The sequence below is a fragment of the Elephas maximus genome, chromosome 7 (assembly GCF_024166365.1).
Source record: "Elephas maximus indicus isolate mEleMax1 chromosome 7, mEleMax1 primary haplotype, whole genome shotgun sequence".
In the NCBI taxonomy this organism is placed as follows: Eukaryota; Metazoa; Chordata; class Mammalia; order Proboscidea; family Elephantidae; genus Elephas; species Elephas maximus.
In genome coordinates this window covers 48,117,723-48,143,072 of record NC_064825.1, presented here as the reverse complement: position 1 = coordinate 48,143,072, position 25,350 = coordinate 48,117,723, and the positions used below count along the sequence as shown (strand labels likewise).

The window sequence follows — 25,350 nt, the reverse complement described above, 5'->3', positions numbered from 1 at the left end:
AAAATGAAATCCTTGACAACCTCAATCTTTTCTCCGTTTATCATGATGTTGCTTATTGATCCAGCTGTAAGCATTTTTGTTTTCTTTATGTTGAAGTGTAATCCATACTGAAGGTTGTGGTCTTTTGTCTTCCTCAGTAAGTGCTTCAAGTCCTCTTCATCTTCAACAAGCAAGGTGTGTCATCTGCATAATACAGGTTGTTAATGAGTCTTCCTCCAATCCTGATGCCCTGTTCTTCTTCAGATAGTCCAGCTTCTCGGATTAGTTGCTTGGCATACAGATTGAACAGGTATGGAGAAAGGATACGACCCTGATGCACACCTTTCCTGACTTTAAACCATGTAGTGTCGCACTGTACTGTTCGAAAGACTGCCTCTTGATCCATGTACAGATTCCTCATGAGCACAATTAAGTGTTCTGGAATTCCCACTCTCCAGAATGCTATCCATAATTTGTTATGATCGACACAGTCAAATGCCTTAGCATAGTCAATAAAACACAGGTATTCTCTGCTTTCAGCCAGGGTCCATCTGACATCAATGATATCCGTGATTCCACACCCCCTTCTAAATCTGGCTTGAATTTCTGGCAGTTCCTTGTCAATATACTGGTGTAGTCACTTTTGAATGATCTTAGGCAAAATTTTGCTTGCATGTGTTATTTATGATATTGCTCTATAATTTCTGCATTCAGTTGGATCATCTTTCTTGGGAATAGGCATAAATATGGATCTCTTCCAGTCAGTTTGCCAGGTATCTGTCTTCTAAATTTCTTGGCATAGACGAGTGAGCACTTCTAGTGCATCTGTTTGTTGAAACATCTCAACTGGTATTCCGTCAATTCCCAGAGACTTGTCTTTTGCTAATGCCTTCAGTGCCACTTGGACTTCTTTCTTCAGTACCATCAGTTCCTGATCATACATTACCTCCTGAAATGGCTGAATGTCAACCAATTCTTTCTGGTATAGTGACTCTGTGTATTCCTTCCATCTTCTTTTGATGCTTCCTTCGTCATTTAGTATTTTCCCCACAGAATCCTTCACTGTTGCAACTCGAGGCTTGAATTTATCCTTCAGTTCTTTCAGCTTGAGAAACGCTAAGTGTGTTCTTCCCTTTTGGTTTTCTATCTCCAGGTCTTTGCACATGTCATCGTAATACTTTGTCTTCTCGAGCTGCCCTTTGAAATCTTCTGTTCAGTTCTTTTACTTCATCATTTTTTCCTTTTGCTTTAGCTACTCAACATTTAAGAGCAAGTTTCAGAGTGTCTTCTGACATCCATTTAGTTCTTTTCTTTCCCTCCTGTCTTTTTAATGATTTCTTGCTTTTTTCATGTATGATCTCCTTGAAGTCATTCCACAGCTCATTTGGTCTTCAGTCATTAGTGTTCAATGTGTCAAATCTATTCTTGAAAAAAAAAAATTTTTTTTTTTTTTATTCCTGAGATGGTCTTTAAATTCAGGTGGGGTATACTCAACATCATACTTTGGCTCTTGTGGACTTGTTCTAATTTCCTCCAGTTTGAACCTGAACTTGCATATGAGTAACTGATAGTCTGTTCCACAGTCAGCCCCTGGCCTTGTTCTGACTGAAGATATCGAGCTTTTACATTGTCTCTTTCCACAGATGTAGTTGATTTGATTCCTGTGTATTCCATCTGGCAAGATCTACGTATATAGTCAATGTTTCTGTTGGTGAAAAAAGGTATTTGCAATGAAGAAGTTGTTGGTCTTGCAAAATTCAATCAAGCGATCTCCCACATCATTTCTATCACCAAGGCCATATTTTCCAATTACTGAGCCTTGCTCGTTTCCAACTTTTCTTTTTTTAAATAATTTTTATCGTGCTTTAAGTGAAAGGTCACAAATCCAGTCAGTCTCTCGCACAAAAACCCATATACACCTTGCTACACACTCCCAGTTACTTTCCCCCTAATGAGATAGCCTGCTCTCTCCCTCCACTCTCTCTTTTCGTGTCCTTTTCACCAGCTTCTAACCCCCTCCACCCTCTCATCTCCCCTCCAGGCAGGAGATGCCAACATAGTCTCAAGCATCCACCCGATCCAAGAAGCTCACTCCTTACCAGCATCCCTCTCCAACCCATTGTCCAGTCCAATCCATGTCTGAAGAGTTGGCTTCAGGAATGGTTCCTGTCCTGGGCCAACAGAACATCTGGGGGCCATGACCACCGGGGTCCTTCTAGTCTCAGTCAGACCATTCAGTCTGGTCTTTTTATGAGAATTTGGGCTCTGCATCCCACTGCTCTCCTGCTCCCTCAGGGGTTCTCTGTTGTGTTCCCTGTCAGGCCAGTCATCAGTTGTAGCTGGGCACCATCTAGTTCTTCTGGTCTCAGGATGATGCAGTCGCTGGTTCATGTGGCCGTTTCTGTCTCTTGGGCTCGTAGTCACCTTGTGTCCTTGGTGTTCTTCATTCTCCTTTGATCCAGGTGGGTTGAGACCAATTGATGCATCTTAGATGGCTGCTTGCTAGTGTTTAGGACCCCAGACACCACTCTTCAAAGTGCGATGCAGAATGATCTGTTAATAGATTTTATGATGCCAATTGACTTAGATGTCCCCTAAAACCATGGTCCACAGACCCCTGCCCCTGCTATGCTGGCCTTCGAAGCATTCCGTTTATTCAGGAGACTTCTTTGCTTTTGGTTTAGTCCAGTTGTGCTAACCTCCCCTGTATCGTGTGCTGTCTTTCCCTTCACCTAAAGTAGTTCTTACCTACTATCTAACTAGAGAATACCCCTTTCCCACCCTCCCTCCCTCCCCCCGGTAGCCACAAAAGTATGCGTCCTTCTCAGTTTAAACTATTTCTCAAGTTCTTGTAATAGTGGTCTTATACAATATTTGTCCTTTTGCAACTGACTAATTTCACTCAGCATAATGCCTTCCAGGTTCCTCCATGTTATGAAATGTTTCACAGATTCCTCACTGTTCTTTATCGATGCATAGTGTTCCATTGTGTGAATATACCACAATTTATTTATCCATTCATCCATTGATGGGCACCTTGGTTGCTTCCATGTTTTTGCTATTGTAAACAGTGCTGCAATAAACATGGGTGTGCATATATCTATTCGTGTAAAGGCTCTTATTTCTCTAGGATATAGTCCAAGGAGTGGGATTTCTGGATCGTATGGTAGTTCTATTTCTAACTTTTTAAGGAAGCGCCAAATCGATTTCCGAAGTGGTTGTACCATTTGACATTCCCACCAGCAGTGTAGAAGTGTTCCAATCTCTCCACAGCCTCTCCAACATTTATTACTTTGTGTGTTTTGGATTAATGCCAGCCTTGTTGGAGTGAGATGAAATCTCATTGTAGTTTTCACTTGCATTTCTCTAATGGCTAATGATCGTGAACATTTCCTCATATATCTGTTAAATACCTGAATGTCTTCTTTAGTGAAGTGTCCATTCATGTCTTTTGCCCATTTTTTAATTGGGTTATTTGTCTTTTTGCAGTTGAGTTTTTGCACTATCATGCAGATTTTAGATATCAGGCGCTGATCAGAAATGTCGTAGCTAAAAACTTTATCCCAGTCTGTAGGTAGTCTTTTTACTCTTTTGGTGAAGTCTTTGGATGAGCATAAGTGTTTGATTTTTAAGAGCGCCCAGTTATGTAGTTTTTCTTCTACATTCTTTATAATGTTTTGTATACTGTTTATGCCATGTATTAGGGCTCCTAATGTTGTCCCTATTTTTTCTTCCATGATCTTTATCGTTTTAGATTTAGGTTTTTGATCCATTTTGAGTTAGTTTTTGTGCATGGAGTGAGGTATGGGTCTTGTTTCATTTTTTTTGCAGATGGCTATCCAGTTATCCCATCACCATTTGTTAAAAAGACTGTCTTTTCCCCATTTAACTGTTTTGGGGTCTTTGTCAAATATCAACTACTCATATGTGGATGGATTTATGTCTGGATTCTCAATTCTGTTCCATTGGTCTACGTATCTGTTGTCATACCAGTACCAGGCTGCTTTGACTACCGTGGCAGTATAATAGGTTCTAAAATCAGGTAGAGTAAGGCCTCCCACTTTGTTCTTCTTTTTCAGTAATGCCTTATTTATCTGGGGTCTCTTTCCCTTCCATATGAAATTGGTCATTTGTTTCTCCATCTCATTAAAGAATGTCCTTGGGATTTGGATCAGAATTGCATTAAATGTATAGATCACTTTTGGTAGAACAGACATTTTTATAATGTTAAGTCTTCCTATCCATGAGCAAGGTATGTTCTTCCACTTATGTAAGTCTCTTTTGGTTTCTTGCAGAAGTGTACTGTAGTTTTCTTTGTATAAGTCTTTTACATCTCTGGTAAGATTTATTCCTAAGTATTTTATCTTCTTGGGGGCTACTGTAAATGGCATTGATTTGGTGATTTCCTCTTCGATGTTCTTTTTTTTTGGTGTAGAGGAATCCAACTGATTTTTGTATGTTTATCTTGTATCCCGATACTCTGCTGAACTCTATTAGTTTCAGTAGTTTTCTGGAGGATTCCTTAGGGTTTTCTATGTATAAGAGCATGTCATCTGCAAACAGAGATACTTTTACTTCTTCCTTGCCAATCTGGATGCCCTTTATTTCTTTATCTACCCTAACTGCTCTAGCTAGGACTTCCAGCACAATGTTGAATAAGAGTGGTGATAAGGGGCATCCTTGTCTGGTTCCTGGTCTCAGTGGGAATGTTTTCAGGCTCTCTCCATTTAGGGTGACGTTGGCTGCTGGCTTTGTATAAATGCCCTTTATTATGCTGAGAAATTTTCCTTCTATTCCTATTTTGCTGAGAGTTTTTATCATGAATGAGTGTTGAACTTTGTCAAATGCCTTTTCTGTATCAATTGATAAAATCATGTGATTCTTGTCTTTTGTTTTATTTATATGGTGGATTACATTAATTGTTTTTCTAATGTTGAACCGGCACTGGGTTTTATTGGTGAACCATCCCTGCATACCTGGTATGAATCCCACTTGGTGACGGTGAATGATTTTTTTGGTATGTTGTTGAATTCTATTGGCTAGAATTTTGTTGAGGATTTTTGCATCTATATTCATGAGGGATATAGGTCTATAATTTTCTTTTCTGGTGGTGTTTTTACCTGGTTTTGCTATCAGGGATAAGGTGGCTTCATAGAATGAGTTTGGTAGTATTCCATCCTTTTCTATGCTCTGAAATACCTTTCGTAGTAGTGGTGTTATCACTTCTCTGAAAGTTTGGTAGAACTCTGCAGTGAAGCCATCCAGGCTAGGGCTTTTTACTTGTTGGGAGTTTTTTGATTACCTTTTCAATCTTTTCTTTTGTTATGGGTCTATTTAGTTGTTCCACCTCTGTTTCTGTTTGTTTAGGTAGGTAGTGTGTTTCTAGGAATTCATCCATTTCTCCTAGGTTTTCAAATTTGTTTGAGTATAGTTTTTCATAGTAATCTGATATGATTGTTTTAATTTCAGTTGGGTCTGTTGTAATATCGCCCATCTCATTTCTTATTCGGGTTATTTGCTTCCTCTCCTGTTTTTCTTTTGTCAGTTTGGCCAATGGTTTATCAATTTTGTTGAGTTTTTCAAAAAACCAGCTTTTGGTCTTGTTAATTCTTTCAATTGTTTTTCTGTTTTCTATTTTATTTAGTTCAGCTCTAATTTTTATTCTTTGTTTTCTTCTGGTGCCTGTGGGTTTCTTTTGTTGCTCTCTATTTGTTCAAGTTGTAGGGATAGTTCTTTGATTTTGGCCCTTTCTTCTTTGTGGATGTGTGCACTTATTGGCCTCTGAGCACCGCTTTTGCTGTGTCCCAAAGGTTCTGATAGGAAGTGTTTTCATTCTCATTGGATTCTATGAATTTCTTTATTCCATCCTTAATGTCTTCTATAATCCAGTCTTTTTTGAGCAGGGTATTGTTCAGTTTCCAAGTGTTTGATTTCTTTTCCCTCCTTTTCCTGTTATTGATTTCCACTTTTATGGCCTTATGGTCCGAGAAGATGCTTTGTAATATTTCAATGTTTTGGATTCTGCTAAGGCTTGCTTTATGACCTAATATGTGGTCCATTCTAGAGACTGTTCCATGTGCACTAGAAAAGAAAGTATAGTTGGTTGCTGTTGGGTGGAGTGTTCTGTATACGTCTACGAGGTCAAGTTGGTTGACTGTGGCATTTAGATCTTCTGTGTCTTTATTGAGCTCCTTTCTGCATGTCCTGTCCTTCACCGAAAGTGGTGTGGTGAAGTGTCCTACTATTATTGTGGAGCTGTCTATCTCATTTTTCAATGCTGATAGAGTTTGTTTTATGTATCTTGCAGCCCTGTCATTGGGTGCATAAATATTTAATATGGTTATATCTTCTTGATGTATTGTTCCTTTAATCATTACATAGTGTCCTTCCTTATCCTTTCTGATGGATTTTAACTTTAAAATCTATCTTGTCAAAAATTAATATTGCCACTCCTGCTCTTTTTTGTTGTTTGCTTGATATATTTTTTTCCATCCTTTGAGTTTTAGTTTGTTTGTGTCCCTAAGTCTAAGGTGTGTCTCTTGTAGGCAGCATATAGATGGATCTTGTTTTTTAATCCATTCTGCCACTCTCTGTCTCTTTATGGGTGCATTTAGTCCATTTACATTCAGTGTAATTATGGATAGGTATGAATTTAGTGCTATCGTTTTGATATCTTTTTTGTGTGTTGACAGCTTCTTTTTCCCACCTGATTTAATATGCTGAGTAGATTTTCTTTTTATATTGCCCTTTCTTCATATTTGTTGTTGTTGATTTTGTTTCTGTGGAGTCTGTATTTTTCCCTTGTATTTTATTTTGAAGAGTAGGATAGCTTGTCTCCTTTGTGGTTACCTTATTATTTACCCCTATTTTTCTAAATTTATAACTAACTTTTATTTCTTTGTATCGCCGTATCTTCCTCTCCGTACGGAAGGTGTATGATTACATTTCTTAGTCCCTCTTTATTATTTTAATGTTGTTTTCTTTTATATAATAACATCGCCATTATCCTGTGTTGGGCTTTTTTTTTTTTTTTTTTTTTGGATTTCCCTATCTGGGTTGACTTCTGGTTGCTCTGCCCAGTATTCTAGTCTTGGGTCAATACCTGATATTATTGATTTCCTAACCAAAGAACTCCTTTTAGTATTTCTTGTAGTTTTGGTTTGGTTTTTACTAATTCCCTCAACTTGTGTTTACCTGGAAATGCCTTAATTTCACCTTCATATTTAAGAGATAGTTTTGATGGATATATGATTCTTGGCAGGCAATTTTTTTCCTTCAATTTTTTAAATATGTCATCCCATTGCCTTCTTGCCTGCATGGTTTCTGCCGAGTAGTCCGAGCTTATTCTTATTGACTCTTCCTTGTAGGTGACTTTTCTTTTATCCCTCACTGCTCTTATAATTGTCTCCTTATCTTTGGTTTTGGCAAGCTTGATTATTATATGTCTTGGTGACTTTCTTTTAAGATCTACCTTATGTGGAGTTCAATGAGCATCTTGGATAGATATCTTCTCATCTTTCACAATATCAGGGAAGTTTTCTGCCAATAAATCCCTAACAATTTTCTCTGTATTTTCTCTTATCCCTCCCTGTTCTGGTACTCCAATTGCTCGTAGGTTATTTCTCTTGATAGAGTCCCACATGATTCTTAAGGTTTCTTCATTTTTTTAATTCTTTTATCTGATTTTTCTTCAAATATATTAGTGCCAAGTGATTTATCTTCGAATTCAGAAATTCTATCTTCTACTTGCTCAATTTTGCTCCTCTGACTTTCTACTGAGTTATCTAATTCTGTAATTTTATTGTTAATCTTCTGAATTTCTGATTGCTGTCTGTCTGTGGATTTTTCCAGCTTATTAAACTTTTCATTATGTTCCTGAATAATCTTTCTGAGTTCTTCAGTTGCTTTATCTGTGTGTTCTTTGGCTTGTTCTGCATATTGTCTCATTTCCTTTCTGATGTCTTGAAGGGCTCTGTATATTAAAATTTTGTATTCTGCATCTGGTAATTCCAGGAATGTACTTTCATCTAAAAGATCCCTAGATTCTTTGTTCTGAGAGCCTGTTGAGGTGATCATGGCCTGTTTCTTTATGTGACTTGATATTGACTGTTGTCTCTGAGCCATCTGTAAGTTATTGTATTACTTTATGCTTGCTTACTGTGTCGTAGCTGCTTGCTTTGTTTTGTTTTGGTATACCCCTGTGGGTTGCTTGAGTGAGCTAGCTTGATTATTTTCACCTTTGGAGCTCTGGTGTCCTTTCCCCAGCTGGCTAGAGCTGTTATCAGGTATATCAGTCTAGGAGTCCACTCAGTTTTCTTGTATGAATTCAGCTCAGGTTTCCAGGTAGCTGATATGAACTGTGTGGTACGGGCTCTGTCCTACAGTCTTAGAGCGGCAGGGGTGATTGGCGTATATATCCATATCTGATTGCAGCAGGGGGTCACGCTCTGAACAAGGCAGGGGGCTGAGAACTGACCCCCAAGTGTCTCTGAGGAAAACGCGTCCCTACTCCCTACAGCGTGCTGGTGGGTGGGCTCTGCAGAGGGACCATGGGCACCCAAAGTTTTTGTTGTAAGGACTGGGAGGTACCAGTTATCCCTGGACCCCTGTCACGGGTGGCTGGATGACCCAAGTGGAGCCACTAGTCCTTAGGTCCCTGTTGTGGGTAGGTGAGGACCTTGTTTATTAGGCAAAGCAATGTCAAACGTCAAACACCCACCTCTCCACCGCACCGCTGAAATGGTTGGAGTTTGCCAACAAGGGCCTATTCTCCCGAAATGGGCCCACACAGGTCCATGCAGAAGGGAAAGGTGCTCAAGGTCCATGGACGGTTTATGCCTGGACAGGAGCCGCTTCTGTCCTGAGCTCCCCCAGTTAATGGAGCTCGCAAATTATCCTTTTCCCCCAGTTGCAAATTTTTTCCTTCCCCAAGGCTGGGAGGACGGCTCCAGGTGCTCACCAGGGTCTATCTCAGGCCCAGGGATTCAGCCGCTGAAGCCAGCTTGCGGGGCGGGGCGGGGGGGTGGTAAAATATACGCAAGTACTTAGCTTTTGCCGAGAGCGCCCTTCTCCTCAGGTTCTGGAGGTGTGAGTGGGCTGTGTGGCTGGCTGCTTCTCCCTGAGGACACCACGGCCGAACGCTATGACCAGCCTGCCACCGCTGCCGCTCCGGAAATGGTGCCTAAGGGCTCCCGGCGATTCAGATCCGGTAACTCCTCTCTGCTTCTGAACTGCCTCTTCCTTCCCCTGCCCCTCAGTTCGTTGTCTAAGCTTGTCTCTGATGCTCAGGACTCCCAGCTTGTCACAAATATACTCGTTTCACTTGTTTTTCTGGGTTTTTGTTGTAAAGAGGGCTCAACGGAAGTGTCTGTCTATTCTGCCATCTTGGCTCTGCCTCCTCCAACTTTTCCATTCCAATCACCAGTAATTATTAGTGCGTCCTGATTGCATGTTTGATCAATTTCCGACTGCAGAAGTTGATAAAAGTCTTCAATTTCTTCATCTTTGGCCTTAGTGGTTGGTACAGACAATTGAATAATAGTCGTATTAACTGGTCTTCCTTGTAGGTGTATGGATATTATCCTATCACTGACAGCACTGTATTTCAGAACAGATCTTGACATGTTCTTTTTGCCGATGAATGCAATGCCATTCCTATTCAAGTTGTCATTCCTGGCATAGTAGACCATATGATTGTCTGATTCAAAATGTTCAATACCAGTCCATTTCAGCTCACTAATAATGCCTAGGATATCGATCTTTTCACGTTCCATTTTATTTTTGACAATTTCCAATTTTCCTAAATTCATACTTCATACATTTCAGATTCTGATTATTAATGGATGTTTGCAGTTGTTTCTTCTCATTTTGAGTTGTGCCACATCAGGAAATGAAGGTCCCAAGGGCTTGACTCCATCCACATCATTCAGGTCGACTCTACTTTGAGGAGACAGCTCTTCTCCAGTTGTTATTTTCAGAGCCTTCCAACCTGAGGGGCTTATCTTCCGGCACTATATCAGACAATGTTCCACGGCTACTCATATGTTGGAAGTGATGTTGGAAGCTATGCCACCGGTATTCAAATACCAGCAGGGTCACCCATGGAGGACAGGTTTCAGCTGAGCTTCCAGACTAAGACAGACTAGGAAGAAGGACCCAGTGGTCTACTTCTGAAAAGAATTAGCCTGTGAAAACCTTATGAATAGCACAGAACATCTGCAGCCCATAGTATATTCAATATTCTTCGCCAACACAATTCAAAGGTGTCATTTCTTCAGTCTTCCTTATTCATTGTCCAGCTTTCACATGCATATGAAGCAACTGAAAATGCCGTGGCCTGGGTCAGGCATACCTTAGTCTTCAAGGCAACATCTTTGCTTTTCAACACTTTAAATAGATTTTTTTGCAGGAGATTTGCCCAATGCAATGTGTCTTTTGATTTCTTGACTGCTGCTTCCATGGCTGTTGACTGTGGATCCAAGTAAAATGAAATACTTGAGAACTTCAATCTTTTCTCTGTTTATTATGATGTTGCTTATTGGTTCAGCTGTGAGGATTTTTGTTTTCTTTTTGTTGTGGTGCAATCCATACTGTAGGCTTTGATCTTCATCAGTAAGTGCTTCAGGTCCCCTTCGCTTTCAGCAAGCAAGGTTGTGTCATCTGCATATTACAGGATGTTAATGAACCCACCTCCAATCTTGATGTCGGGTTCTTCATATAGTGAAGCTTCTCAGATTATTTGCTCAGCATACAGACTGGTGAAAGAATAAAATCCTGATGCATACCTTGCCTTATTTTAAAGCACATAGTATCCCCTTGTTCTGTTCCAACAACTGCCTCCTGATCTGTATACAAGTTCCCCATGAGCACAAGTAAGTGTTCTGGAATTCCCATTCTTCTCAATGTTATCCATAATTTGTTATGATCCACACAGTTGAATGCCTTTGCATAGCCAATATCTGACAATGTTCTGCTACTATTCATAAGGTTTTCACTGGCCAATTTTTTTAGAATTACACAGCCAGGTCTTTTTTCCTACTCTTCTTAATCTGGAAGCGCCACTGAAATTGTCCACCATAGGTGACCCTGCTGGTATTTGACATACTGGTGGCACAGCTTCCAGCATCATAGCAACATGCAAGCCACCACAGTATGACAAACTAAGAGATAAGATACTTTTTTAAAAATTCTATATAAACTGTTTATATAAGAAATGTAGTACTTGAATTTTGATTCATTTGAGCATTTTCAGGCATTCAAATAGTTCTTAAGTCGTTAAAAAAAAAAAAAAGAAGAAGTGTTTAACTTCCATTGCCATCTTTATTTGACTAAGTGAAAAACAAAATTTTTAACCAAATAGGAAATTCAGACAAAATCCTAGAATTCCTAGATATGCTTTGGTTACTTCGGAGAAAGGACGAAGGGAGGAAAATGGGATCAGGGAAGTGGGTGTACATGGGAATTTAAACTATATCTGTCATTTATTTCTTTAAAAAGGATATTTGACTCAAATTTAGTAGAATGTTATGACTTAACAAAATAAGAGCTGTTCATCAGTTTATCATTCTCTGTCTTTTTAAAAAGAGAAGAAAAATCAATTTGTTAATAACACTTATTGCTTCCTTAATTTTCTTAAAAGGAATCCTAAAAGCATCCTAATGTAAAACTTTAACATCCCTATTTCTACAACCGTTTGCAGGCTATCCTCCACAACTCTAATCCATCTCATTCTAATTAAACATTACAATCAGATTCATCAACCAAGAACCAGCAATAGACTCCAAATCCAGTTACATCAAACCAGGGCTTCAAACTGGTTCTTCCCAGTTCAGTCACACCCAAGGAAGCAACACCAGAACAGACCTGAATTTTTAAAATGTTGGTGAGCCAGAAACATAACCTAAACAGGAACAATTATGGGTCAAAGCCCTACTAGAAACTTAATTGCCTTCTTGGAAAACAAGGGCGGGGTACACGTTGCACAGCAACCCAATCTCTTGCCTGCAGGGTTTTGCACAGAGTTGGAAACAATGGTGCTCTAGTCAAAAACGGTTGCCAACCACGCAGATCTGAATGTGTGTCATTCTCCTCAGTCCTGGCAATAATCCAATCTCATGCATCAGGCTCCTGAAAGGGCTCAATACTCCTCCTCCAAGTCTCCCATTCCAGGGCTTCAGCCATCATTTTTCCCATGCTGGTTATGGTTCCGGATCACCCAAATTTTCGAAATTCAGTTCTGTCCCTGTTTCACTTCATCAGCCATGACTGACTGGTTTGAAACAGTTTGAAGCCCTGCATCAACTATAAAGCTTAGGAGGGATGAGATTGGATCCCAAAGGGCAGAGGAGTTCAAAGTCTTTTAGGACTCAGATACTCTCCCGGTTTCTGTGAGCTTAAATTTGCATATAGGTTAAAAGACGTGCACAATTACCTCAAACAATCCTTGGGAGGATTAAGAGTCTATCTACATGAAAGCATCTAGTACTGTCTCTGGCATGTGATCACTCAATAAACACTAGTTTTCCTTTTCCTCTTCTTACCCTCCACAATAGTTCAACACATATACTATATTTGAGTTAAGAAAATTTCTCCACTGTTGGATACCTCCTACTCAGTTTCATTTTCCATTTTACTATTCTATTTCCTCTTCCTTGAATTTTCTGTTTCGATAACCAGTTGCCAAGTCCATTCTGACTCATGGTGACCCCATGTGTATCAGAACAGAGCTGTGCTCTGTAGGGCTTTCAATGGCTGATTTTTAGAAGTAGATCACCAGGCCTTTCTTCCAAGGCACCTCGGGCTGGACTCCAATCTCCAACCTTTCAGGTTGCAGCTGAGCACATTAACAGTTTGCACCACCCAGGGGCTCCTCTGTCCCCACAGCCTGCACTTATTCCTATCCTACTTATTCAGCTAAAATTCTACTTCTTATGTATTCCTGAAAAAGCCAGTCACCTTCTCTTCCTTGAACTCCTAATGCTTATAAAAACCAGTGACGGAGAGCTGACCACTTATTTTTTTGTTTATATTTGAAACTTTTTAAATAATTACAAAATATATTAATACATTTCCCTTGTTTTAAAGAAATACTAAAAATACAGATACAGCTACAGACGCCTTTGACTATTATTCTCATTCCCAGACACAGTAAGGGGTAACCACTTAGTGTTTGTGATGAAACTTTCCAGACAATTCTGACTCATAGTGACCCTATGTACAACAGAAAGAAACACTCTCAGTCCTCAGCCATCCTCATAATCCTTGCAATGCTTTAGCCCATTGTTGTAACCACTGTGTCAATCCATCTCGTTGACAGTCTTCCTCTTTTTCTCGATGACCCTCTAGTTTACCAAGCATGATGTCCTTCTCCAGGGACTGATGCTTCCTGATAACATGTCCAAAGTATGTGAGACGCCGTCTCGTCATCCTTGCTTCTAAGGAACTTTCTGGTTGTGCTTCTAACAAGACAGATTTACTCATTCTTTTGGCAGTCCATGGTATATCCAATATTCTTCACCAATACCACAATTCAAAGGCATCAATTCTTCTTCCATCTTCCTCATAGAAGTATAGTTTTGCTTTATCTCTCTTCTTTTATACATATGGTATTAAACTGTACATATATAGTGTTCTATAACTTATTTCGATTAATATACCCTTTCAGTACATGTAGATGTATGTTATTCATTTCAACTGCAGAAGAGTATTCCATGGTTTATTTAACCAGTCCCCTACTGGAGAGCATTTAGGTTTTCTCTAGTTTTTAATTGCATAAATAACGCAATGTTTCAGAGAAAAATGACGTGAGAAAATTCTGAAGCAGAAACTGTGAAATAAAACCACTACTTACATTAAAGAGATTTTCTAAGAAGGTAGGTTCTGGTTAACTAAAAGCTAAAATCCCTTTGTATCTGAGAGCTATAGTATTTTTCATTTGCATTATAACTTTCATACCCTTTGAGGCATTAATATGACCATTTTCATAGTTCTGTTTGGTAAGCTACAGTTCTCTTTAGGTTATTTGGTGTAAAAGAGCCTATGCAGGATTGGATATACTATCCTGCTCCATGCATTCCCTGGCTAGTCTTCTTCATCAGCATTAATCACTTTCTCCAACACCAGAGGGCAGCAGCCTCAGTACTAATCAGCAGTAATATAGACAGCAACCAGTTAATGAAAAATACTCCTTGAGTAAAATCTGTACTAAATTACTGATCAACCTCTTATTTAAAAAAAAAAACACAAAAGATATATGAAGTAGCTAAAATTGATGAAACAGGCACATCATACTGTCTTTTCCACAACAGATAAATGAAAGGTAATTTAGATTACCCAGGGAGAGACCATGAAAGTGTAAGCTAGTAGAATATATTAGGATTTACATTCTGTTGCTAATTTAATGTATCTCACAAATAAAATACGGAAGAAACAAATGAAGATAAATTTCTATTTATTAGATTACCATGCTATCATTCTTTTTTTTTTTTTTTTTAAACAAAAGAAAAAAGGAAGAGAGAGAGGGAAAATAATTCCAAACCAAAGATATATCTAAGCAGACTTTCTAATGGCCTTGTAGAAAACAAATAGCCCTTATGAATGGAAAAATAGGGTTAAAAAGGCTCCCAAGAAGCCAGCACAACTTGTACAAGGCAAGGTCACGGAATCTCCACAGACACATCCAAACTCCCTGAGGGACTGAATTACTGGGCTGAGGGCTGTGGGGACCATGGTCTCGGGGAACATCTAGCTCAACTGGCATAACATAGGTTATGAAGAAAACGTTCTACATTCTACTTTGGTGAGTAGCATCTGGGATCTCAAAAGCCTGTGAGCGGCCATCTAAGATACTCCACTGGTCTCACCCCTTCGGGAGCAAGGAAGAATGAAGAAAACTAAAGATACAAGGGAAAGATTAGTCCAAAGGTGGTAGCACGGCCTCCACCAGACTGAGTCTAGTATAGCTAGATGGTGCCCGGCTACCACCACTGACTGCTCTGACAGGGATCACAACAAAAGGTCCCAGACAGAGCTAGAGAAAAATGTAGAACAAAATTCTAACTCAAAAATAAAGACCAGACTTGCTGGCCTGACGGAGACTGGAGAAATCCCGAGAGTATGGCCTGTGGACACTCTTTCAGCTTAGTAATGAAGTCACTCCTGAGGTTCACCCTTCAGCCAAAGATTGGACAGGCCCATAAAATAAAATGAAACTAAAGTGGCACACCAGCCCTGGGGCAAGGACTAGAAGGCAGGAGGGGACAGGAAAGCTGGTAATTGGGAACCCAAGGTTGAGAAGGGAGAGTGCTGACATGTCGTGGGGTTTAACAACCCCATGTCGCAAAACAATATGAACACTAACTATTTAATGAGGAATTAGATCGTTCTGTAAACCTTCATCTAAAGTACAACAAATAAATAAAACCACAGTGAGATACCATTTCACTCTCACTAGGATGTCTAAGATAAAATTAAAAAAAAAAAAACAAAACAGAAAATAACAAATGTAACAACAAAAACAACACCCCCAAATAACAAGCTAAGTAGCCAGTCTATTTTGAAAACTGTCAGGTAAGAATCTCTTCCCTTCCAAGCACATATGTTATTTGAAAAAATAAAAGAACAGAACTTGAGTTGAAGATGAAAAATTTAAACATTCACTGGCCTCCCCTCCCACCAGAGGACTCGTCACAACCACAGTAAAGGAATAAAAGGACTAAACCCATAATGCGAAAAAGGCCTGTGGAAGGAATCAGTGGTACCCAGGAGAGGAGGAGAGATTTCAACAAATTTTTGAAAGTAGGATAAAACAAAGCAGAATAAGCCAAGGCCCAAAATATGTCAATAACATCTACATTTTGTTTTGTAGTCAAAATTAAATCTTGTGTTTTGTCCTCAGGATGTAAATAATGTAAGCACTAGGTTAAGATCATCTAAACATTGTTCACTGTACATCCCAGTAATGGGATCACAGTAAATTTCCTGATCTTCAGGTCCACTCTCCCGAAGTTTGTGTTACCTGAAGGTGCTGAGATCAAATGGATTTTTTTCTTAAGCTCCATTGTCTTAGGGTGGGTTCTCTACAGAAGCAAAACCAGCGAAGCGTTATGTGTGTGTGTATATATATATACACGTGTATATGTGTATATGTATACACATACATATATATATTACATACCTGCCAAACTACATCACCACATAACTGCCAACCACTGAGAATCATACCCAGCTAAGCTGACACACAATCTTAACCATCACATCCATCAGTTAATTGTTCAAAATCATGCACCATTTTAATTTGCTTCATTTTTGGACGAGACTTACTCAGGTTATTGTTTACTTCTCTGCTTTTCCAGGAATGGATAACCACTTCCCTTTTTTTGATGTTGCTGTTGCCAGGAATGTCATGCCATCTTCACCTATCACTAATGTCTTCCAGCTTTTTAGGATTTATGGAACTGATGCTGCATTCTTTCTAAGACACATTTCTTCAAGTTCAATGTGGATCTACTGCACTGTTGTCACCTGGGATTTCTTTTCTTTGGACTCCTGGGTTAGTTGCTCCATGTCTCAAATTCCCTCATATTTCCCATTTCTTTGTGCTATGTGTTTCTTCAGCTTTAACTCATACTTTCTATTGCATTTTGGGGTGGGAGGATGCAATCACTTTTTTCTTTATTTCTAAGAGCTCATTCTTGTTTCCTGGTCCTTTATTCTGCCATCTTTTCCTTATTTAATGAAATAATTAACTTCCTAAGTTTAATTAAAATTTTAAAGTTCTTACGTTTTTATTTCTCAGTTTTTTTCTGGGTTCATAATTTTATTTTGGGCTTTCTCTTTCATACCGATTGTTTTCTTCTTATAGCTTGATTCTTGGTTAGTCACTGATAGTCACAGACTTTTCTGGAAGCCACTGTGGGTTTTCTATTTTTTTGTGTGTATATAATATGTTTTCTGCTAGGTATCCCCTTATAGAGAATGGCCAATTGGGATGTCAGTGTTTGTGTGTTGGGTTTACTGTCCTATAGGCTTTGTTAACACTAATTATATTATTTAAACTTTCAAAAGAATAACTAAAACTAATAGCATAACTGTTAAATTTAGGAGGACCTAGAGAATAATATAAGTGAGTTAACCTCCCATTTTTCATAGCAGGTATTTGATAAACTGCACTTAAAGTTTTAAAATAAATCAAAACAAAGAAGTATTAGCATATTTGGCACTTTGATGATAATGACCAGGATAACTAAAAATAAGTAGTTAGAAATGGCTTTCTAAGGTGCAAACCAAGAATAAGAAGAGGCATTTTGGAGTACTGCTTTCCATTATAACCCTTATGTGCTATTTTTTTTTTTTTTTTTTATCCTGAGCATATTTTTCTTTGAAATAAATTGAAAATAAAAATGAAAGAAACTGAGGGGGAAATGTAAAACACTTGGAAATATAAAGAAAAATGAACTGTATTTTTAAAATGGAATAAAATAAAATAGAATTTTACTTCTAAAAAGGAGAATAAAATTTTAAAAAGGAATAAGATAAACTCAAACACTCATTTTAAATGTACTAAATTTCTTGGACAGAGGAGAAATATTGTTGTCAAGGAGACAAAAGCAACCGCTAAGCTACGAACTCAGCTCTCTAACAAAATTCCATGACAATTTATTCTCCAGAATATTACACCCTACTCCAGCTTTTACAAAAGCCAGTAAGATTACTTTCATGAGGTCTTTGAAACTTGGTTTATAATACCACTAGTATTTAATAAACAGTTCAGAGAGTCTAGGACAGTGATAAGACTAAAAGTCAGACAACCTAGATTCTAGTTCCAGCCTTATCACTTAATAGTCATATACCCTTGAGTAAGTCATTTTCCTTTTCTGAGCCTAAGTTTCTTTACTTGTAAAAATGGGGATAACTACTACCTAGTCTGCCTATCACACAGGGTTACTGTGAATATCAAATGAGAACGACAGCATTTTACAAACTTTGAAACACTACACAAATAAATTCAAGAAATTAGTACTAACATTTTCCAAAGTTAACAAAGCCATATGTGCTCTGTATTCCTCATGGTTAAATGCCAAATCAAATAAAGTATTAGAAAAGTATGGACAAAATTATACAGATTAGTATAGTAAAAACAAGATTTACAGTAAAAACAAGATTGAACTAGATGGCAGATCCAAGCTCAAGACCAAGCTGCACTACAACTGGACAGTTTCCACAACTTCTTTGGGTCTCTTTACAATGGAATTGGACTAGGCCACCTCTGTAGTGGTGCTTCAAGGGTGTATTTTCCATCACACAATGATGATTCAAAAGAGAATCAGTTTACCTATTGTTTTTTATCTGCGCTTACACTGAAGTCGTTTTTCTTTCTTTCTCAGGCTTTTCATAACCCTCACCTATCTTTAACTTTGCATTCTACTCTTTCTCAGTATGGACATCCATTAGGGACCAGAGTGCTCTACTCAGTATTTCTGAAAATACCATGACCAATTCCTGCCTCCACATTGCTGTCAATACATGAGAAGTTCAACACCTTTGCTATTGCTGCTGTAGCTGCCTGACCACCTTCAGTTCTACCCTCCCCCCACTCTGCCCATCCACCCAAACTTGGCCAGTGCCTATTATCTTGGATATAAAACTATTTTCAGAAAGTTAAAATTTATGCTGGATCAGAAAGTGAAGATAGTTGTTATATTAAAGAGAGCCTGGCTTCTAAGCCACCAAGACTTATCTGTACCAAAAGAAAGGATCAGGGAGGAGGTAGGAGTCTTAGTTAACCCTTATTGTTGTTAGTTGCCTTTGAGTCGGCTCTTAGCTAGCGGTGACCCCATGCACAATGGAACTAAACACTGCCCGTCCTGTGCTATCCCCATGATCAGTTACGGATTAGACCATTGTGATCCATAGGGATTTCACTAGCTGATTTTTGGAAGTAGATCACCAGGCCTTTCTTCCTAGTCTGTCTTAGTCTGGAAGTACCACTGAAGCCTACTCAGCACCATAGCAACACACAAGCCTCCACAGACAGATGGGTGGTGGTTGCACTTGAGGCGCATTGGACAGGTATTGAATCTGGGTCTCCCACATGGAAGGCAAGAATTCTACCACTGAACAACCACTACTCTCTTAGTGAATCCTTGAACATAGGGGGAAAAAAAGGAGGGGAAAGAATATTGGTAGTAGTGTCCATCTTGCACTGTCTGGGGGAGGAGCACCTTAATCCTCTGACTTGTTGGGTCCCAGTGACAGAATTATCCATCATGAGATAGAGGTATCTACTTACTTTATAGGTTGATACTGTTAAATGTTTATGTCATATATCTAACTCCCCAAGATTGGATTTAATGTTCACCAAAGATCTTCTGATTCTTTCACTTTCCTTACGGTGCATCTTAGAAAATGGCCTTACTAAAGACAAATCCACTCAGCTATTAGATCTGTACCACAAATTAATAAATTGCATTCTGAACTCAGAATCAGTTTCTATGGCCTTAAGCAGGCTAAGTTCATCCTGACACCAAGTGGGCTAACAAATTAGCCTGAAGGCACAGATCCTGGAGTATGGTAAATTTACCAAGACATTCACCCCATGGAAACCACACAGATGGTCTGTTGGACTGTTGCAATAAACACCTGGCTTTGTTATACTTTTTTTTTTTTTAACACTTTCATATACTTTTATTTATTCAAGGTCGTTAAAGAAATACTAAAGCCCTTCTATGACCTGGTCTCTCCATATCTTTCCACCAATTTCTCACTATAAAAAAAAAACAAACTTATTGCCTTCAAGTTGATTCCGACTCATAATGACCCTATAGGACAGAGTAGAACTGCCCCATAGAGTTTCCAAGGAGCGCCTGCTGGACTTGAACTGCCGACCTTTTGGTTAGCAGCTGTAGCACTTAACCACTACACCACCAGGGTTTCCAATTTCTCTCTCTAAACCCTAAACTCCAGCAGAAGCAGATGTTGTAAGTACGTGCATTACAGTTCCTGTTTTTTTGGAACAGCGCTCCTCCATGCCAAGTCTAAATTTTAACAAATCCTGAAAGTTCAGCATAAATACCACCTTTTTCATGATAACTTTTCAAAGTACACCACCCCACCAATGCTAAAATTAGCAATTGTGGTGGTCTAGGCAAGCAGCAAGGAACCCTGGTGGCTCAGCGGTTAAGCACTCAGCTGGTTGGCAGTTTGAACCTATCGGGCTCTCTGAGGGAGAAGGATGTGGCAGTCTTCTTCTGTAAAGATTACAGCCTTGGAAACCCTATGGGGTAGTTCTACTCTGTCCTATAGTGTCACTATGAGTAGGAATCAACTTAACAGCAATGGGGTTTGGTTTTAGGTGAGTAGAAAAGTACCCTCAGATCAATGTATAACTTACGACGTACTCACCAAAGGGAGTTATTAAGAATCAGGGGCATCTGGTAGGTCTCGTTTTTAACTAAATGGGTACTAACCAGGTGTTAAACTCAGTTTCTATATGCTTGAAAGCCTGTGTATGCTGTCAGCATGTAATGTAATAAATGCTGTATGTACAAGCTATTTAAATCATTATTTTACATTTCTGCACTCTAAATTTTAGTGCCCTGGGAGATAGCCTAGCTTACCTACAGTATCTGTATACAGTAGAAACACCTTTGATTCCCAATTAAAAGCATTCTCTTACATTAAGGACCGATTATGATTTTTATTAATTAATAAAAATATTTAAATCTATGCCTCCGTTAAGGGCACTTATTACTTGCTCTTTGTATTATATTCGTGAACCTTTGTTTCATCTCCCCTTCTATGTTCTTTGAAGGTATAATCCATATCTATTTCATCTTTGTATGTCCCAGAGGTTCTCAGTCAGTGCCTTGAGTGTAGAGGGCACTTTAAGTATAAATTAAGAATTACTCTTCCACTTTCAAGGAAGGCTCTCCTCATTCTTTTATTTGTATCCCATCTTCTTATGAAGTCTTCCTGGATCATCCCAGTCCACAGGCCACTCCTATATCTGAACTCCTGCCTATAGAACTAATTGCCTATAAACCATTCAACTGCTACCAATACTACCCTACTGTGATCTTTTTATGTGTAGATTTTATAGTCTTTTTATATTTCAGTTGATCTCAATAGTATCTAAGCACAGCATTTTGAATTTATTAAAATTCATTCCAACTCAGAATCGATTTGACAGCAGTGGGTTAACCTTTTAAAAATCAATCAAGAGGCTCAGGGAAGTATAGTCAAAACTGGCACCTAAAGAGAACAAAAAACCTCTATGGCAATGAAAGCTAAACTCCTACTGTTAAAGGGCTAAAGGCTTTGACACACATGATAACCAAAAGAACTCACTGCCATTGAGTCGCTCATAGCAACTTGATAGGACAGAGTAGAGCTGCCCCATAGGGTTTCCAAGGAGCAGTTGGTGGATTCAAACTGTCAACCTTTTGGTTAGCAGCCAAGCTCTTAACCACTGCGCCACTAGGGCTCTAACATACATGATAGTTACTACTACATTAAATTGTATTGGGAGTCTACAAGCACCTTTGAATTTCATGAGTCTTCCTTTTCACTTTCGGAAGACATACGCCACATTCATTTCTATCCAGACCAATGAAAGCAGATGCCTTTAAACAAAAGCAATTATATTAAAACATATAAAGACAAAATTCATTTGTAGTTTAGTTTTCCCTGCTGAAGACATTTATATGTTCAGTTTGTAGTGCATATCATTTTACCCTATGCTAAGCCTTAGCTCTTTTATTTCTATTATGTTTCGTTTTCCCTGATGGTCTAACAGCAGAAGAGCACTCTTTGAATCTTCACTTCATTTGTATCCTTCCACAACAAGGCAGCCATTTAAATAAATACTGGCAGAATGGCATTAAAGTTACTTGCATTTTGAACACCTTTATGATAATTAACAGAATACCACAGATTTCACACTTTTTTTTTTAATTATATATATCGTCAAATTCTACAATAAGAAAAGGCGTTAGTTCTCTATTTCAGTATCTCAATCAGAACAAGTATTGGTCTTGCTACTCAGACTGTGGTCCAGAGACCAGCAGTTGTGGTATTACCTGGGACTCCCTCTTAGCAATCTCAGGCCCCACCTCAGACCTCCTGAATCAGAATCTGCATGTTTAAGATCCCCAGGTGATCTGTAAGCACTTTAAGGTTTGAGAAGCACAGGTTTTAAACTCTAGAGTAAGAATCAGAATGTCTAAGATGCATATAACGAATTAATGATAAATACTTCACTATGCTTGCTTAGTTGTCTTCATAATCTGCTAACCGAAGGCTTATGGTGGCCAGGAACCCTTTCTATCTTGCTCACCATAAGTATTCCCTGGTGGAGCAGTGGCTAAGAGCTTGTCTGCTAACCAAATGGTTCAAATCCACCAGCTGCTCCTTGGAAACCTTATGAGGCAGTTCTACTGTGTCCTACGGGGTCACTCTGAGCCAGAACTGACTCTACGGCAATGGGTAATAAGGCCTGGAACACTATCAGGTGCTCAAGAAATATTTTTTGTTGACTGAATGATGACAGAACAAAGTAAAAATAAAACCTTTTCAGGAAGCTAATCCTTCAGGAAATTTTTCTCTACACCGTGATTTCACTACTGTATTAACTTTTCAATTCAGTATTATTAATTCCATTTAAAATGTGTTGCCTTCTCTACTTCAACAAGTCCATTTTATGCATTTGCCAAAACAAAATCTTGAATCATCTTCCTCTGTTGGACTCACCAGAGGCTTCTTTTACAAGTGAGATGGCTGCATTTTAATTCTGGCTCTCATAAGTTCATCCCATATGCCTATGTAATCACCACAATTTGAGGAGGAGGGAGCAGAGGAGAAATCAGTAAGGCAAAAACAATGCTGTATCAGGAGCATCATAGGGAACCTGGAAAATGTGATTCTTTGAGCAGGGTACTTCCAGAAGAACATTCTCGGCAAGGGAAAGAAACAGGATGTACGAGAGCCCTTACCTTCTCAAGAGCAAAAGGTGATACTCCAGAATACAACGGGGTAATTAATTAAAGACTGCATACTGCCTAGCGACAGAAGGTGGAGACACACCAGCCCAGAACCAAGGCGGATAGCGGTTAGAAACCAAAACCGGGCAAAAACCATTGCAGGTTTGCAGAGAAGGAAGTCAACGGAGAAGCACGGGGAAAGGAAATAGCTGGGTGAAGGGTATAACACGATGATGATGATTCTTTTTTTTTTTTTTTTTTGAGAAAGAGAAATGACACGCACTTGATGGGGGGGGGGAGGAAGGGAAGGAAGATTGCAATTTAGCGCACTGCAAAAGGAAGCGACTGCAGATGTCCCTCCCTGCCCAGCTCACACAGTCCGATGGAGGCAGTCTAGGCAAAGGTGGGTGGTAACGCCCGGCTCCGCTTGCCCCCGCCCAGTGGCCAGAGCCATCTCCTCTGAAGTCTGCAGAGCACTGGGTGGGGTCGTGAAAGGGCGGACTGTGTGGGGGAGAGTCTGCAGGACCAGGGGGCGGATGCTGGGCTGACCAGATACCCACCTTATCCCAACGGAGCCACTGCCCGATGGCCGTGTCTAGCTGAGGGTCCCCGGTGTGGTAGCGGGTGTGCAGCAGGTTGGAGTTCAGGTCCCCCTCTGCATTTTCAGCCATGGCAGCCAGACAGGGGTGTGCACGCCTGGGGGGCTGAGAAGTCACCGAGTCTGCGAGAGGGACCCCTGGAGTGCGCTCACCAGGGTCCGGACGCCCCCTCCTCACTGAAGGGCATTGGAGACCAACCGCCAGGTGTTTTCGCTCTAGGTCCTGCCGCAGCTTTGGGGACGCGAGAGAGGGGGATAAGACCTCCCGGTCCCCACCAGAACAGCTTCTGGTCTCTGGGCGAACTGACTGAGGCGGTCCCCCGGTCAGAGAACAACAACAACCCCAGCTGTCTGGGTCGTGGCCGCCGCCACCGCCGCGCTCGCCGCCTGTGGTCCCGCCCCCACGCCGTAGGCCCCGCCCTTTCCCGCCCCTGATGATTTAAGCGCTGCGCTCGTGAGGCGCTAGCCCAGGAATGCGCTACCGGCGCCTTCCCAGCCGCGCGTGTGTAGGCTTTGCCCGGGTAGTGAGGCGTTGGGGCACGGCGCTTTTTATTTTTTAATTTGACTGACGCCACGCGTCTTATTCGTTTTAGCAAACCCACACACGCCCACGAGTCACCATTCCTCCATCTGCCGTCATGGCCACCAGAAAAGGCCGTCTCAACGCTCGTTCTGCCCGTCTCGGGTGCGCGCATAGGCCTCCCTCCCGCGCTCCGCTTTGGTGCACGTGCCTGGTGGCGGGGTGCGCGGCTGCTCTCGCACGGCCTCACGGAAGTTGTAGTTATTTCCTTTCCCCAAGGACTGGGGAAACCGCCGCAAAGACTACGACTCCCAGCAGTCTCGCTCCCTCCCTTTCCTCAAAGGAAAAAGATCTAGCTCGAGGCTGTTCCCTAGGGGCGCGCCCTGTCTCTGTTAGTTATGCTGTGTGATGTGGCCCGGGGATTAAATTAAGTTAATTAAATTAAGTTAACATTCAACAAGGAATAATACAGTAAAGTAACAACCGGCATCCATTCAGTGCCTTACGAATCGCGTTTTATCGCTTCCACCATTCTGTGAGGTAGGTGGGCGTGATCCATCCTTGTTTTACACACAAAGAGGAAAATGACCTTCTGAGAGATGAACAGACTTTCAAAGTAACAGAGTTCGTAAATGATGGAAACAGGATCCTGACTCCGTTTCCAGTCATTTTGTTTTGCTGCTGTTAAGGAGGAAAGACAGGTCAGCATTTAACCATAACATAACAACATGTAAGCCTTGTAAGAGAGAGACAAAGGGAAATGGGAATGCTGAGGAAGAAGAAATTGGTTTTCCCAAACTGAAATAATTTTCAGTTTCTCCATATGGAATGCTCGCTTTTCAAGTCACTCAACTAGAGGTCTGGGAAGGTGCTGAGAAGTGCCTACTTGTGACAGACAACTGGCTGCTCGTGGGTTTCTTGGTTTGGCATTCTTACAATTCTATGATTTTGACCAAGTACCTTGCAGCCACTGTGTCAGTCAGTCCATCTCGTTGAGGGTCTTTCTCTTTTTCAGTGACCCTCTCCTTTACCAAGCATGATGTCATTAACATAATAAAATCCAAACTAACAAAGTATAAAAGGATTGCGGTGCCAATTCCTGAAAAATAATGTACCATAGTTGGGAGTTACAGTTTTTGCTAAGCGTTTGGGTGCCTTTTTAATGGAGTCAGCAAGTTATTTAATCACACAAGGCCTGGGAAATAATTATGTGTCCTGGAGAGGAATTCATCCATTACTATCATCACCATTTTTATACATGACAAATATTAATTGAA

The 25,350-nt window shown here is 40.1% G+C and overlaps 1 protein-coding gene across 1 annotated transcript in view; it reads right to left on the bottom strand.

Annotated features, from left to right (window-relative positions):
• The window catches only part of PGM2L1 (phosphoglucomutase 2 like 1), a 68,768-nt gene extending 44,833 nt beyond the window's left edge, over positions 1-23,935 (bottom strand). Inside the window, exon 1 of the mRNA XM_049889830.1 lies at positions 23,516-23,935. Within this exon, the coding sequence (XP_049745787.1) occupies positions 23,516-23,626 (111 nt within the window). The 5' untranslated portion in view covers positions 23,627-23,935. The remainder of the gene's footprint in view (positions 1-23,515) is intronic.
• Positions 23,936-25,350: the final 1,415 nt, after the last annotated feature.